The sequence below is a fragment of the Hippocampus bargibanti genome, linkage group LG03 (assembly GCF_051943395.1).
Source record: "Hippocampus bargibanti isolate YZ-2025 linkage group LG03, ASM5194339v1, whole genome shotgun sequence".
Classification (NCBI taxonomy): domain Eukaryota; kingdom Metazoa; phylum Chordata; class Actinopteri; order Syngnathiformes; family Syngnathidae; genus Hippocampus; species Hippocampus bargibanti.
The window spans coordinates 21,725,109-21,739,334 of NC_142736.1; the positions used below are offsets into that span (position 1 = coordinate 21,725,109).

The following is a 14,226-nucleotide window of genomic DNA, read 5'->3' on the forward strand; positions in this document are numbered from 1 at the left end:
ATACTAATATAAGAGTTAAGACTTCATCTTTGTTTCGTGTTTTTTTGGTCACCCATCATTCGGAAAAGGCCAAAGTAAAATCATTTACACAATTTTCGTTTTTCTACTTTCATTCCTTTCATCACTTTGCTGCTGTGAAATGTAAATTTCTCCACTGTGAGACTAATAAAGGCATATCCAATCCAATCCAATCCAATGTTTCTCTTTACGGGCATTTCTTTCATATGGTGTACAAGCAAGGAGCGTGTTAAATACGGACGGACGTTTAATTTTCTTTCGAACGTTAGGAATGCGGTATGCTTTAAATGTAGCCACGTTTTCTTGTTTATGTTTTCAAACCACGACGTCACAATTTCCAACATGCACACGGTTGGTCCCGCCCTACCTTAACTAGTTTGGCTACCGCGGTGCCTCATGGGAAATATTGTTGTTTCAGTTCGATACATGGATTACTTTTCGCCAGCCTCCTCGATTTTAGAACTACATTTCCCAGGAGCTATTGGCTTTGTTGTGACAACAAGCCCAGGCCCGTGAATCGTGCAATATTTATTGGCCTGCCTGCAACCATCTACAATTCTACATCGTCGGTGGACTCCCAAATACAGGTTTTTTTTCTTCTTCGTTTAATATTTTTTGCTAATTTATCGAGATAACGAATTTACGTTATCGACACCAATTGAAGACGACGCACATTCCTCTTTGCTTAGCGCGTTTAGAACCAGTTCGTCATGGCAATATCATGTCACGACCAAAATTGAGAAAAACGTAACTGTTCTGTTTTTTTTTGCCCAATGGATTAAGTCGTATATTCTACTAGTTTACTAGTGTACTGCTAAATGCAAAATGCAGCCTTTGCCTTTTCAAAAGCCTTTTTATGAACTACTTAATTTCATACTTACTTTCATACAAAATGGTATCGTATAAACTGAAGTTCACGAGCATAACTAATGATGTCAACCCATGAGTTGGGGTCCCTCACTATAACACACTGTGGCGGTTTGCGATTTATGACGCAATAAGGCCCTGCGTGGAATAAAACGTTGCACTGTGCAACTCGTGTGTTGTAAATAAAAAATGTGAAAGTGTTCGCGAACATCTTTTTTCAACTTTCTCAGCGTTGCTGTAAAATTGGCATCATGTCAAACACATCCAGTGATACCGAGTCGTCCTGTGGCTGGAGCATCATCAGCATGGAGGTGAAACACTCAACTGTCACAAAAGCTGCAGTTGTAACAAAGCATTTTACAGAACATGAGAGAAAACACTAACATTAATACAACCATAGAACAACACATTTTTTTCCATCCTTTGAAATGTGTAGTCTATTTTCGCTAATTGATTGCACATATCATCCTACCTTGAGTATGATATGCACCAAAATAAAAGAATTAAAAAATACAATACACCTACTGGGAACATCGATGTTATATTTACAACTTTAAAATTGAGTACACATTCTGCTTGAGCCGCAATGCACAAAAGCCTTGACAGACAAGCAAAGTTTAACTCATAACTTTTGACTGCACATATCCGTTCATGATTGAGTACGTCATACAACCATTTTGTAACTGAAAAAAAATCTATGGATTTCCACTTTTTTACTGACTTTTGAAGACAAATGTTTTTTTTTTTTGCATCAGAATTATGTATAAATGTGCACAACGAAGAACTTACTTTCACTTAATCTATCTGTCGTTTTATCTGACATTCTATCATATTAGCGAGCAAGCTACCTTATTCAGTGACATGAGACAGATAATTTAAAAAAGATTTTTTTTAATGTGTTAATGTCAGCTCTTGTGAATCTGATAGGATTGAGTGAGTGCCTACGTATCCAATCAATAGTCTTCTTTCATCCAGAAGAGCGCTAACATATTGTGGTTAACTACAGTCTTTAATTTTTCCAGATGATTTGTCTAAAATTATCTTTGCCAGAGCCTAAGAGTTCACATCAAATGAACAATGCATTGAGATCCTGTCATGCTTCAGCGCCTTGTGCTGTGCTTCCAGGGCTCCGATATTGAAACTTTGGTGGCAGACATCCCGGGAAAGCCTGTAGCCGATACCCAAGAGGTTCCTGCTCTGGAGGAACTCGAACTGCAATACTTTCAAGGCTCAACTTCTGCTTGTATGCATCGAGCGACACTGTTAAAAACAGTATTACTCTGAAGCATACTCATAGACAAAAAATGGGACCGGTTTTACTTTGCTAAGCACACAAAAACAAGTCGGGCGCATTGGGTTGGGTTGGATTGGATTGGAATTGCCCTTATTAGTCTCGCAGTGCAGACAACTCATATTTGAGGCTTTAGAGAGAAAGTCAGAGAGGCCAGACTGAGATGGTTTGGACATGTCCAGAGGAGAGACAGTGACGATATCGGGAGAAGGATGCTGAGCCTTGAACTGCCGGGCAGGAGACAGAGAGGAAGACCGAAGAGGAGGTTTATGGATGTGGTCAAAGAGGACATGAAGGTAGCTGGTGTGAGAGAAAAGCATGATATGGCGACCCCTGAAGGGAAAAGCCGAAAGGAAAAGAAGAAGAAGAAGAAGGGTCTCGCGGTGGAGAGATGTACATTTCACAGCAGCAAAGTTATAAAAGGAATGAAAGTAGAAAAACAAAATACAGGAGCTGCTGGAAAGGCAGCCACTCTCGCAGTGTCGTCTTGAAGTCAAAACGACAAAAACACGAAACAAATAATATGACAAATCAAAGACACAGAGAGACATTCATTCTTCAGGACTTGCTGTACCCTCTTTGTGATGACATGAAGCAGTTCTAGATGAAAGAGGAGAGGATCAAAGCGTCTTTCCACCAGTGGATCAGGGACATCATGGTGGAATGTGCACGTCGACTACAAGCTAAATGTTGAAAGCAAACACGCAGCTGTAGCATCCATTGACGAAAAGAGATTGTCTCACATCTCCTGTTCCACATAAATCCGCTTCAATTCCAAGCCGCAACAGTTCCACATACGCATCGGCGCTCTGCGCTGATGCTCCTTTCTTCTTATCGCGGGTTCCTCAAGCCATGCATCCATCCAGCCGCAGACTGTCCAACAGCACTGACCTTTCCGCTAAACAAAGCGGGGCTGTGAAGATGCTGCCCATTACAGGCGCAAAAAAGCACAACGGCCCCTTTGGTGTCCAGCGATGGCAGTCGAATGGCTCCGACATTCCTCTCATTCAAAAACAGTACTGGCATATTCATGCTGCCGAAAAGGCGCAACCGCTCAGCACAGTCGCCTCCTTGATGAATGTCGTGGTCAAAAATGCTGAAAAACAATCTGTATCTGTTCCACACGATGCACAACAACACAAAGTGACAAAAGAAAACACAAAACAAGACAAAGACAACCAAAAAAAGCAAGACTCGTGAGAGCACTTGCTGAGGCTGCCTACTCGGGCGCCATCTTGGACAAATAGTACAAATACTCATAATTGGTGTGGCAAACCGCCACTAAAATGACAACTATCGGTGAAAATATACAAATACAATTTTATAATGTGGAGTAGCAGACAGTTGTTGGACATTACGAATGGGGAAAAAAATGCTATTCTTTGTGGGAGACCTCGGGCATTTATTGGATACTGTATTCTTGTTACCAAGCTTGAAAGACAAAATGGGCAAAAGGTGGTTCTTATGGTGGAGAAGATGATTTCTGCTTCTGTTTTGTCATCACGCTGAATTGTCTTACTCTCCCAACTAATGCTTCTGATATTTCCAGCTGAATGTAATGATGACAAAGATTGCTCACCGGATGACACACTGGGAGAACAAACCGTGGACAAGACACTGTGCACCTCGGAGGTGAGGAGAAAGTCACTCAGGAACCTCGCAGCCACATGGTCGCGACTTTCTGTAACAACGTAACACTCCCGCCCCCCAGGGTGGAGCTGATGACTCGGCGGTGGAAGACCGTGTTGGCGCCTTGTCCTTCAGCGACCACTCTGACATTGTGACGCTACAAGAACTGAAGGAGGACGAGTGTGACGGCACGGAGGGAGTGGTAGCTGCAGACGAGGGCTCGTCGTTTCTGGGCATGTCGTGCAGTAGCCAGTATGCGTTCACCGCCGCAGATCCCGGTAGGACCTCAAAAGCGCTCTGCTCGTGGCTTCTGGATGAACCGTTTGTTTCTTTGGGGAAGAATATTGCCACCCCTAAAATTATCCCGCCACATGCTCCTTGTTACTTGTTTATTTGACATCACCAAATCAGGTCTGAGGTTGAGTGACTGGAAAGTTGCGCAAAGCCTTGTGAACTTGGGCCGCCGTCTACTACGAAGTCGGCTCGCAAGAGGCGGCACTTTCTCAGGTGGTCAAAACGTGTTTGCGATCAACTAATCGACAAGAAAAAGCTGGCGTGACACATGCCCCGACTAATCATGATCACTGATGTGCTTTTCTGTTTTGCACCGTTTTGAGGCTGGTTTGTATTTGCCGCCTTGTTTGCCACGCATATATTTCAACTTATTCACTGCCATTCCCAAAATTATTCGGGAATTGAAAAGCATGACGTGGAGTACCATTCCCAAATGTGCTCAGCTTTTGGTTTATCTTGCCGGGGGGAGGGTGTGGATAAAGCACTGGACAGACCTCTGGCAATGTTTTTCCCTTCCACGAGGGGGCAGCATTTGCCTTTTGTACAGCCACCCCCATTCCAAGCTCCGATAACTCTAGACCCATATCACTTAGGAATTAACTATTTTAATAATAATAATAATAATAATAATAATAATAATAATAATAATAATAATAATCATAATAATAATAATACATTACATTTTAAGCACCTTTCAAAGATCTCAAGGAGACTTTACAGTCACAGACAAGCATAGGTACAATAGTAAATAAAATGCAATCACGAAGAGAATACAATAAATAAAATACAATTATAAATAGAAACAAGAGAGAGAGAGAGAGCTCCACAGAAAATGCAATTTTAAATAGGTGGGTTTTGATATGGGACTTGAAGGTGGGAAGAGAATCGATGTTACAAATGTTGGGAGGAAGTGAGTTCCAGAGTTTAGGGGCAGAGCAGCTGAAAGCTCTGTCACCCATCGTGCTGAGACGGGCGGGGGGGCATAGAGGTGGAGGGAGGAAGAGGATCTGACGGAACGAGAGGGAATAGAAATTTGAAGGTCACATTATTATTATGGCCTTAAATAATAATAATAATAATAATAATAATAATAATAATAATAATAAATAATCTTTTCCTTTCGGCTTTTCCCTTCAAGGGGTCGCCACATCAAATCAATGTCCTCAATAATAATAATAATAATAAAACCCAAAAGCCTTCATTGTCTTCAAAATATGACCCAGCGCCTTATACGCAGGTGCGTCTTATATGTGAAGTAATATTGAACCACAGTAGGTCTCGCAACTACTGTCAGCATCCACCACCTGTATTTCTCCCTGTAGAAGTTGTGCACAATGCATGCTGGGATATATAAAAATTACTATGCCAAGTGGAGTTTTTTTCTTGATTTTGCCATAATTTTCAGTTTTTGCCTCAATGATTAGAAATTGAAAATTTGGCATCTTTTGCATATTTTTGTATTTCGTCCCTCGAAAAAAAACCACCACTATTTTTGACTGAAAGTTTTATGACCAAAATATTCCACGAAAACTCAGAGGGTACATAAACGTTTTAAAGAAGGAGGATTCATAATCTCAGAAAATTATATTTATTATTGTAATGTGATAAACCCTGATAAAACTCTGGACTATGTTTGAGTTCACAAAATGCATAATTTGGTGTTCCTTATTTGTGGAAAGCATTTTAACATGTCATTCGCCTAATACCGTGGAAAATACGGTAAATTCATTTGCGTTGTCAAATTATAATACATGCCTCATTTTGAATTTGATCACTTTGTTTTTTTCTTAATTTTTGGAGAAAACATTTGTGTTAATGACTCAACTGAAAGCTTCTGCATGATGATAAAGGACACACAAAGTACATTGGAATAATTTTGGCATGAATAATCTCACTCACGTATGCATGCATATGTATATACAGTACATGTATATATCATATTTAGTCATTTCCCCTCTGTTTATTGAATACACATTGTGGTGACGATGACATTGACTTCTACGCATGTCTCTGGAAGTTTTCCCAGCCCAGCCACCACCCGCAGCCCCAAATATCAGCAGCAGCGATGATGAAGCAGCACCAAACTTGACGTTGCGAAGGCGCAGGTTGAGGAGGAATACGGCAAACGCCGCAACAGAGTCCTGCGAGGAGGATGAGGAGGAGGAAACGACCGTGGAGACTGAGGAGGAAGACGAGAAAGAGCAGGTGGAGCAAACTGCTGTCAGACCAGCGACGTCGAGAGCGTCATGCCAAGGCAGAGGAAGCCTCAACTCATGTATCCTACTCGCCCTCGTCATTGCTCTCAGCATGGCCTTTGGACACTTTTATGGTATGGAATCCGCCACCTAACTAATGTGTTTTTTGTTGCGTGTGAGTGGCGCATTGCACTTGTGTGCACATCTGTCTCGCAGGTTGACAGGTTCAAGAACCGGGCCTTACTATGGAGTTTTTGTGTTTTTCATCTTCCCCCCACATTGCAAAAACAACTTTTAATTCAAGACTCTGTTTGCCAACCTCTATCTCCTCCAAATTTGACTTAACTCATAACTCATTCATTGCCATTCACAAATTTATAAGGGAATTGCAAATATGACATAGAGCGCCATCGAGAATTTGTTTGTTTTTTGTTTTTCATGCTTTGGTGATGATAAAGCGCTGGCCAGACCTCTGATGCAGCATTTTACCTTTTTCCCCATGTTGGCGCTTAGTTGCAGCTTCAGCTGGTGTGAAAGCGCTCTATAAACCAATATGTATGTTGTCATGATCTGGTTGGCGACCAACGGGGGGCGCTGTCGGCCCCGCCTGTACCTGCACAGGTGCTGGTCGTCCCGATCAGTGGCGGACTGCCACGTTCGGATTGGCAACGGGTAGCGACGTCAGCCCTGCCTGCGGCCTCGCAGGTGCTGGTTGTTTTAATCAGTGACACTGAAAAGGACTCCCGGCACAACCATCCGGTGTCGGTTCATTGTTTGTTGCCTGCTTTGTACGCATTGTGTATGCATTGTATGCTGTGCATGTGTTTGTTTAACCTTGGCGGACTTTTACACTTGATTTTCTTTTGATACTTTGTATTTTTTCTGTTCAGATGGTTTTGATGTTTTACATTTTGTTCCTGCTGACCTTTATTTTAATACAATTTGTCAAACAACCCCCTGCTCCCTCCTGCCTGCTTTTTGGGATCCGCACCTGCCATCACCACCTTGCAAACCGTGACATATGTATTGCATTGTATTTTGAACAGCCACCCTCATTTCAAGCACATATAACTCCAGGCCCACTTCTTCTTGTCCTTTCGGATTTTCCCTTCAAGGGGTCGCCACAGCAAATCAGTGTCCTCCAACTTTAGAGGTTTGATCCGCATGTTTGTTTTGGCCAAGCTTTTACATTGGATGCCCTTCTTGACGCAGCCCTCTGCATTTATCTGGGGCTGGGACCGGCAGAAGAAGACTTATGTCCCTTTGTGGCTACAGAACAAGCAACTCGCCCAGTAAAAGGCTCCCGAACAGAAAATGGTCACCGGCACAGCAACATTCAAAAAAGCAAAAACTATACTCACCATTTGATGACAATCTCCAGGCCCACATGAATTAGGAATTAACTCTTTTTTTTCCTGACAAAAGCAGAGAGTCTAAAGGTTTCTTATGCAGCATTGAATATTTATGTAGTCCTAAAACGCAAATTCCAATGACATTGACAAAAGCCTTCGCACTGGAGTGGACACATTTTTGCACATCTGGTAGTGAATGAGTTAATCAAAAACCTCAATGCTCAGTATCAATGAAAACTACTACAATAACTACCCATTAGTAAAATAATGATGAGCTTATTTTCCCAACCATTAATGTTGTCTTCTTTACAGGCCCCTCGCAACTACAAGAGAGACAGAAAGCGGCAGACAAATTCAGAGAGAGTGTGAGGGATGTGCTTCATTCTCATGTTAGTATTGATGGCCCATTAATCCTCCTTTTCATCATCCTTTATTATAAAAAGTGGATGTATTAATGTTGTTGAGGTGACTTTTACATCATTGTCTCTGTCCTTTTGTTTTCCTGTGCAGGTGAAGAGCGACAATGTTGGTCTAGATGATTGGGATGATCAGCACCTTATTTCATTGCTCACACAGGTCATCAAGAAGATGAGCAAAGAGAACATGGAGCTCAACATCCAGCAAGAATTTGTTCAGGTAGCTTCTGTTTCCTTTCTCCAGGCACGAGTGGAAAAAAAAATCCACTCCAGGTTTCCTGAAATTTATTTGCCTCGGTGGGCAAATTTATTTGCCTTGGGTCCAATACCCAAGCAGCTTTTGCAATAGTAACAGGCATGCACTTAGAGAGTATATGAATGGACTGACAATGACTTTGTGGTTCATACAATACACAATTTGTATTTCATAACAATACTTAAAGGACAACCGACACCATTTTTTTTTGTTTCCTAACTGACATCGGAAAAACGTTTCATAGCTTCTAAAATACCCAAAACACGCAAGCTAATATTTTTAGTCAAATGCAAAACACCAATACTGGGCAGATTCAGATAGTCCCGCACCCCTGTTCTTGACGTCACGTTAGGTTTGTCCCACACACAAACTGCATTGCACCAGAATCAAAACAATGCCTTCAGAGTGTTCAGATTCGGAGAATATGCTTTCTTGTTACCCATGCAGTTATGAATATGATTCAAATAGTTCTGAAGAGGAAAGCATAAATGTTTGCGATTGATTAAAGAAGTCCTTCCGTATCAATTCGAGCCGTCTGCAAGCGATGAAACCTGTGAAGATCTGGACTCCGATGTAGCAGCCGAGAAAATGCACAAGATGGCACACAAGCGGCGTTTCATCCAGTATATAAAGCCGCTTAGAAGAGCCGACCTTCGGTTAAAGCCGCCCGTGATTGGTTAAAATCTGTGGTAGAAGACAGAGGGATGGGTTTTACGCACACACACAAAAGGATGCAGCGGAACACTTTGAGCAGCACACGAACAGGAGAGATGGTGAGAGGAGAGAGAGCTCAACAGCGCTACAGAGTAACAAATGACACGGTGGAAATATCCTAGCGCCCAATCGCTAACTCCGGTTAGCTTCCTCGTTCGCCTCCGCTGGTGCTCGACTGCTCTTGTCCATTGGAAATGGCTGGTTTGTCCGCTGGGAATTTGTGTAGACTTACACCTTCTTTATGCGTGTTACCGTAATTCACTGCCACACAACGATTCACCATAACGTTACTTATGTAGTTTTCCTCCTAATTTCACGATCAACATGGTGTTTTCAGATGAAAAAAAGTACCCAAAATGCACTGTGTGTCACTTTGTCGGTCAGGGGCGTACCGAAAGTGATGTCACTTCCGGCATCGACATTAACTCAAAAACAAGACTTCATGAAAATTCAGCGTGAATTTTAAAAAGTAAAATATAGCTACATGCGGTGGAATCTTTGTAAAATACGGTCAGTAGAAGTCATTTGAAGTGATTTTACAAATTATGGACACAATTTGTCGGGAGGTGTTGGTTGTCCTTTAAGCATATTTACAATTGCCTGCAAACCTGTGAATCGTCTTTTCCTTTTGGCTTTTCTGTGACTGGCTAATGGCTAAATTATGAGGTAAGAATAAATGCGGGCAGTTATTTCCTGGCTAATGGTACCCTCTAGTGGAGTTCTAGTAAATCACACCAGACGTAGCACAACTGAAGGTTCATCAATGAAATCCACTGCCGCCACTGGGGAATGAGTCCCTTGCGTATATTCTCGCTACTTTGCTCACTTACTCATAGGCCAGCCCCCATCACATTCTCTTTTTCCTAATGCCAATTAGGTCCAGCGAGATGCCCAGGCACTCTTAGCCAAACGCAGGAAGGCGGAGAACCTGGCGTTGACCACCACGAACCAACAGCTGCAAAACTCTTTGGGGCAAGAGGAAAAGTCCCTGTCCACCTTGCAGGACGAGCTGAGGAGCCTGCGTTCCAGGATTCGAGATCTGGAGGCCACAGGGGCCGCAGCTGATGCACTGCTGTCGGAAAACCGGAGGCTGAAGGCGGAGCTGGAGGGCGAGAAGGAATTGAGGAAGAAGTTTAAGAAAGAGAGGAAGCTTACATATGAGGCAGAATCCCAGGAGCTTAGGTCGCGATTGCAGGAGGTGGAGAAGAAGCTGGTCTTTGAGCAGCAGCGCTCTGACATGTGGGAGAGGCTCTACCTGGATACCAAAGACGACGACCAGGCTAAAGGAGACATGGACCCCAAAGTAATGAAAGCCAAAGTGTGCACATCGGGGATCGTGAAAGAGACATTTGATGCAGTCAAGAACTCAACCAAGGAGTTTGTCCACCATCACAAAGAGCAAATTAAGAAGGCCAAGGAATCTGTGAAAGAAAACCTGCGCAAATTTTCCGACTCCGTCAAATCCACCTTCCGCCACTTTAAGAATTCGGCATCCACCTTCCTCGACAAGCTGATAAGAGAAGATACACCGTACTCCGAGGCGAGAAAGTACAGGAAAACAAAGGCTCATCCCAAACAGGACGCCAACTCACGCAAACCAGGAGACAAAGTCCATAAGGAGCAAAGCCAGAGCGCCAACCTTAAAGGATGCCAAGGTGTCTTTGATTGCGCTTACCAGGAGTCCACAAACCTTTTCAACAAAGCCACGGAACCCATACGAGCAGATGAGTTCCACCAGCTGCTGTGGAGCTACTTGCAGCGGGAAGTCCACCACTTCCATCACTGGAAGGAACTGGAGAGCTTCATCAATGGCTTCTTCCACAACGGCCTCTTCATCCACGACCGCATGCTCTTCACCGACTTTGTGAGCAAAGTGGAACACTACCTGGTCAACATGCCCGAGTACCACGGCCTCCTCAACGACGTCTTCAGAGACTTCGATGACTTTATCTACAGACACCTCTTTGGAGATGCGTACACCAAAAGCAATGGGCCCAGGTGAGCAGACCGCTGACATCACAACTGTTCAACAAGGTTTGGGGGCCGGGGAGGAGCCGTCGCCATTGGCTCAGATCTACCTGTAAAAACGTCTCAGGTCAACTTTCCCATCTGAAATGGATGGCAACTAAACTGCTTCAGTTTGCCCTGATGTGCTTTTCAAGAAACAAATACACTATTACACTATTGTAGTACAGTGATACCTCGGTTCTCGACCATAATTCGTTCCAGGACCCTGTTCGAAAAGTGATTTGTTCGAACACCGAAACCATCTCTTTGCTCCTGTCACTTGCGAGTTGATAGCGGGGGGCGGGGCTGCCTCTCCCGGCCGTTCTCCACCCGCTGTCAATTCTCTAATCACGAACACGGGGCATTTATACGGTTCGCGATCACCTCGCCAATGCCGGATGATTGACTCAACTCGCCACCGTACCTGGACTCTTCCTTCGATGCGCGAGTGTATCCGGTCCAAGGTATTTTCCCCGCGTCCCGTAAATTTATGTCATCTTCCGGGATTGCGTAATTTTGCACCCTCGTGTGCCATTTGCTTTTTGGCGTAGTAAATGGGTCGGATCACCTCCTGCCTTCTTACTCGCTGTGTTTTCTTTTATTTGTAAATAAACATCCTGCTTGGGTAGTACGTCTGCCGCCTGCTTTAGGATCCCAAACATTCCACTACGTTCCGACGAGTCATCTGCCGTCACTCTCGCTCGGAACGTGACAGCGATGGATGACTCGGCTACAGGATGTTCTTTTCTCTTCAAATATCTATCCAATGACACTTGCTCTCAGTCCCACAGCCACATCACTAGATTTCACAGCCTCCTTATTCTTTAATATCGTACTGATCGTAGATTTCGCCATGCAGTATTCCCTCGCCAGATCAGACACTCGCACACCTCCTTCATATTTTGCGATTATTTCTTTCTTAAATGCAATAGTTGTACGCACTACTTTTCTTTTGTCACTTTAAGCAGCACTTACTTTCTTTGGAGGCATGATTAGGGGCCAAAACTCTTCGTACACCTATATTAAACGCGAGAGCAAAACGCAGCACGTCCGCAAGGGACAACAGTTGGTCACGGAGAGAGCGATATACCCGTACGCCGCTCAGCACCCCACCCTCGCGTACGCACTCACGTGTCGTATTGGAGTTCGAACACAGATTGGTGTTCGAACTACGAAGCAAGAATTTATCGAATACTTTGTTCAGACTCCGATTTGTTCAAACTGTGAGACGTTCGAAAACCGAGGTTACACTGTATAGGTATTTACAGCAATAACATGATATGGTACTTAAAAAAAAAAAAAAGTCCTCTGCTTGCACTAAAATTAACCAGGCGTGCAAAAATGTGTCCACTCAAGTGCCAGGGTTTTTGTCATTTTTACTCAAATTACAGAACCCACAGAATATTGAGTTTTAGGACTACATAAACATTCAATGCAGCGTAACAATCCTGAGACTCTCTTCTCTCATCGGAAAAAAAGGTTATGTTGATTTTATTTGGCTCTAGAGTTATCTGCAATGGAAATAGGGGTGGCTGTATGAATATATACTGTATTGGTTTATATATCGCTTTAACAACAGCTGAAGTTGGAACAAAGTGCTAACATCGACAAAAGGGAAAGCTGCCCCCTTGTGGAAGATAAAAAAAATATTGCCAGAAGCCATGGCCAGCGCTTTATCGGCACCCAAACAAGAAAAAAACAAACCGAACAAATTCTGGAATGGCGCTCGACGTCTTATTTTCAATTCCCTAATACATTTGTGAATGGCAGTGAATGAGTTCATCTTAATTAAATTGTGAGTTAAAGAGACTGGTAATGTTACACTGATTGCGAGAGAGAAAAATATATGGAGTTTGCATGTTCTCCTCATGCGTGGGCTTTCTCTGGGTATTGTGGTTTCCTTCCACATGGCAAAAAAAATGCATGGCAAGTTAACTCATTCACTGCCAGACAATGTGCAAAAATGTATCCACGCCAATGCCAGAGTTTTTGTCATTTCAACTCAATTTGCAGGACCCACAGCATATTGAGTTTTTGGACTACATCAACATTGAATTCAGCGTAAGAAACCTTCGACTCTCTTCTTTCATCAGAAAAAAGTTAATTCCTAAGTTTTATGGGTCTGAAGTTATCTGAGCTTGAAATGGGGACGGCTGTACAAAAGGTAAATGCTGCCCCTTTGTGGAAGGGGAAATCATTGCCACACGGCTGACCAGGACTTCATTGGCACTAAGAAAAACGAAAACCCGAACAAATTCAGGAATGGCATTCCACGTCATATTTTCAATTCTCAAATAAGTTTGGGAATGGCAGTGAATGAGTTAAAACAAGTGAATGAGTTAAAAAAGGCCTCTGCATGTACTAAACTGAATCTTAATTGTGAGTTAGAAACTGTGGTTATATTAGACTTATTGCACGAGAGATAGTGTATGTTCTCCCCACGACTGTGGGTTTTCTCCGCGTATTGCGGTTTCCTCTCACATGTCAAAAAAATGAATGGCAGGTTATTGTATCACTTAAAATTGTCCCTGGGTGTGATTTTGCACGTGTTTTGCAAATAAGCATGAGTCTTTCTGCACGTAAGGTTTTTGACTCGTTTTTGACGTTATACAGAGAATCTAATTTTGTGAGTCGCCTTTGACTCTCTTTCCTCTTTGTCTTCTTACTTGTAAATACAGTAAAGTCTCGTTATATCGATATTCAAGGGAGTCCGAAAAAATATCGATATAACCGGGACTATCGATATATCCGACCCTGTTTGCATGTAATTTTCTCCGTGCGTGCATAGAAATAGTATCGATATAACCGGGAATATCGATATATCCGATATCGATATAACGAGACTTTACTGTACTCCCTGTGTTCAGTCTTGAATCTCCCAGCGGGCCTCTGGAACGACCAGACTCGGACTCCCGAGAGGAGTCGAGGACAAAGCATCAAAGTCGTCGGCAGCAGAGACAAAAATTGCGGCATCAGGGTGAGCGACGAAACAGACACATGGCCGACGTCAAAATCGAACTGGGGCCCATGCCGTTGGATCGCAAATACTGAATGAACACTTTTGGAACGTTTGCACCACAATGGGTTGCTCTCGTCACTTTGCACAATGTGTTTTATGTGTTTTAACCCGACTGAATGTCAGGGTGGTTTTCCATCTCAACATTTTTCAGGCGCACTTTAAATGTCG

At 43.1% G+C, this 14,226-nt stretch overlaps 1 protein-coding gene across 2 annotated transcripts; it reads left to right on the forward strand.

The window, feature by feature from the left end:
* The first annotated feature begins 459 nt into the window (after window positions 1-459).
* ccpg1 (cell cycle progression 1) lies at window positions 460-14,221 on the forward strand. Of its 2 annotated transcripts, XM_088992563.1 has the most exons (11): window positions 460-605; window positions 1,116-1,196; window positions 2,011-2,128; window positions 3,726-3,808; window positions 3,888-4,083; window positions 4,217-4,312; window positions 6,117-6,428; window positions 7,959-8,035; window positions 8,157-8,282; window positions 9,910-11,030; window positions 13,907-14,221. In XM_088992563.1, exons 2-11 carry the CDS (start codon window positions 1,137-1,139, stop codon window positions 14,088-14,090), a joined length of 2,373 nt encoding a protein of 790 aa, XP_088848689.1. In that variant the 5' UTR covers window positions 460-605; window positions 1,116-1,136; the 3' UTR covers window positions 14,091-14,221. The 2 variants fall into 2 exon arrangements, with proteins under 2 accessions (XP_088848689.1, XP_088848687.1); XM_088992561.1 differs by lacking the exon at window positions 4,217-4,312 and having other exon boundaries at window positions 474-605.
* Window positions 14,222-14,226: the final 5 nt, after the last annotated feature.

Coding starts and splice junctions, on each gene's coding strand:
- ccpg1 (XM_088992563.1), top strand. CDS start 1,137: ATGTCAAACACATCCAGTGATACCGAGTCGTCCTGTGGCTGGAGCATC. Junction 1,197..2,010: donor GGAGCATCATCAGCATGGAG/GTGAAACACTCA, acceptor CTGTGCTTCCAG/GGCTCCGATATTGAAACTTT. Junction 4,084..4,216: donor GTTCACCGCCGCAGATCCCG/GTAGGACCTCAA, acceptor TCACCAAATCAG/GTCTGAGGTTGAGTGACTGG.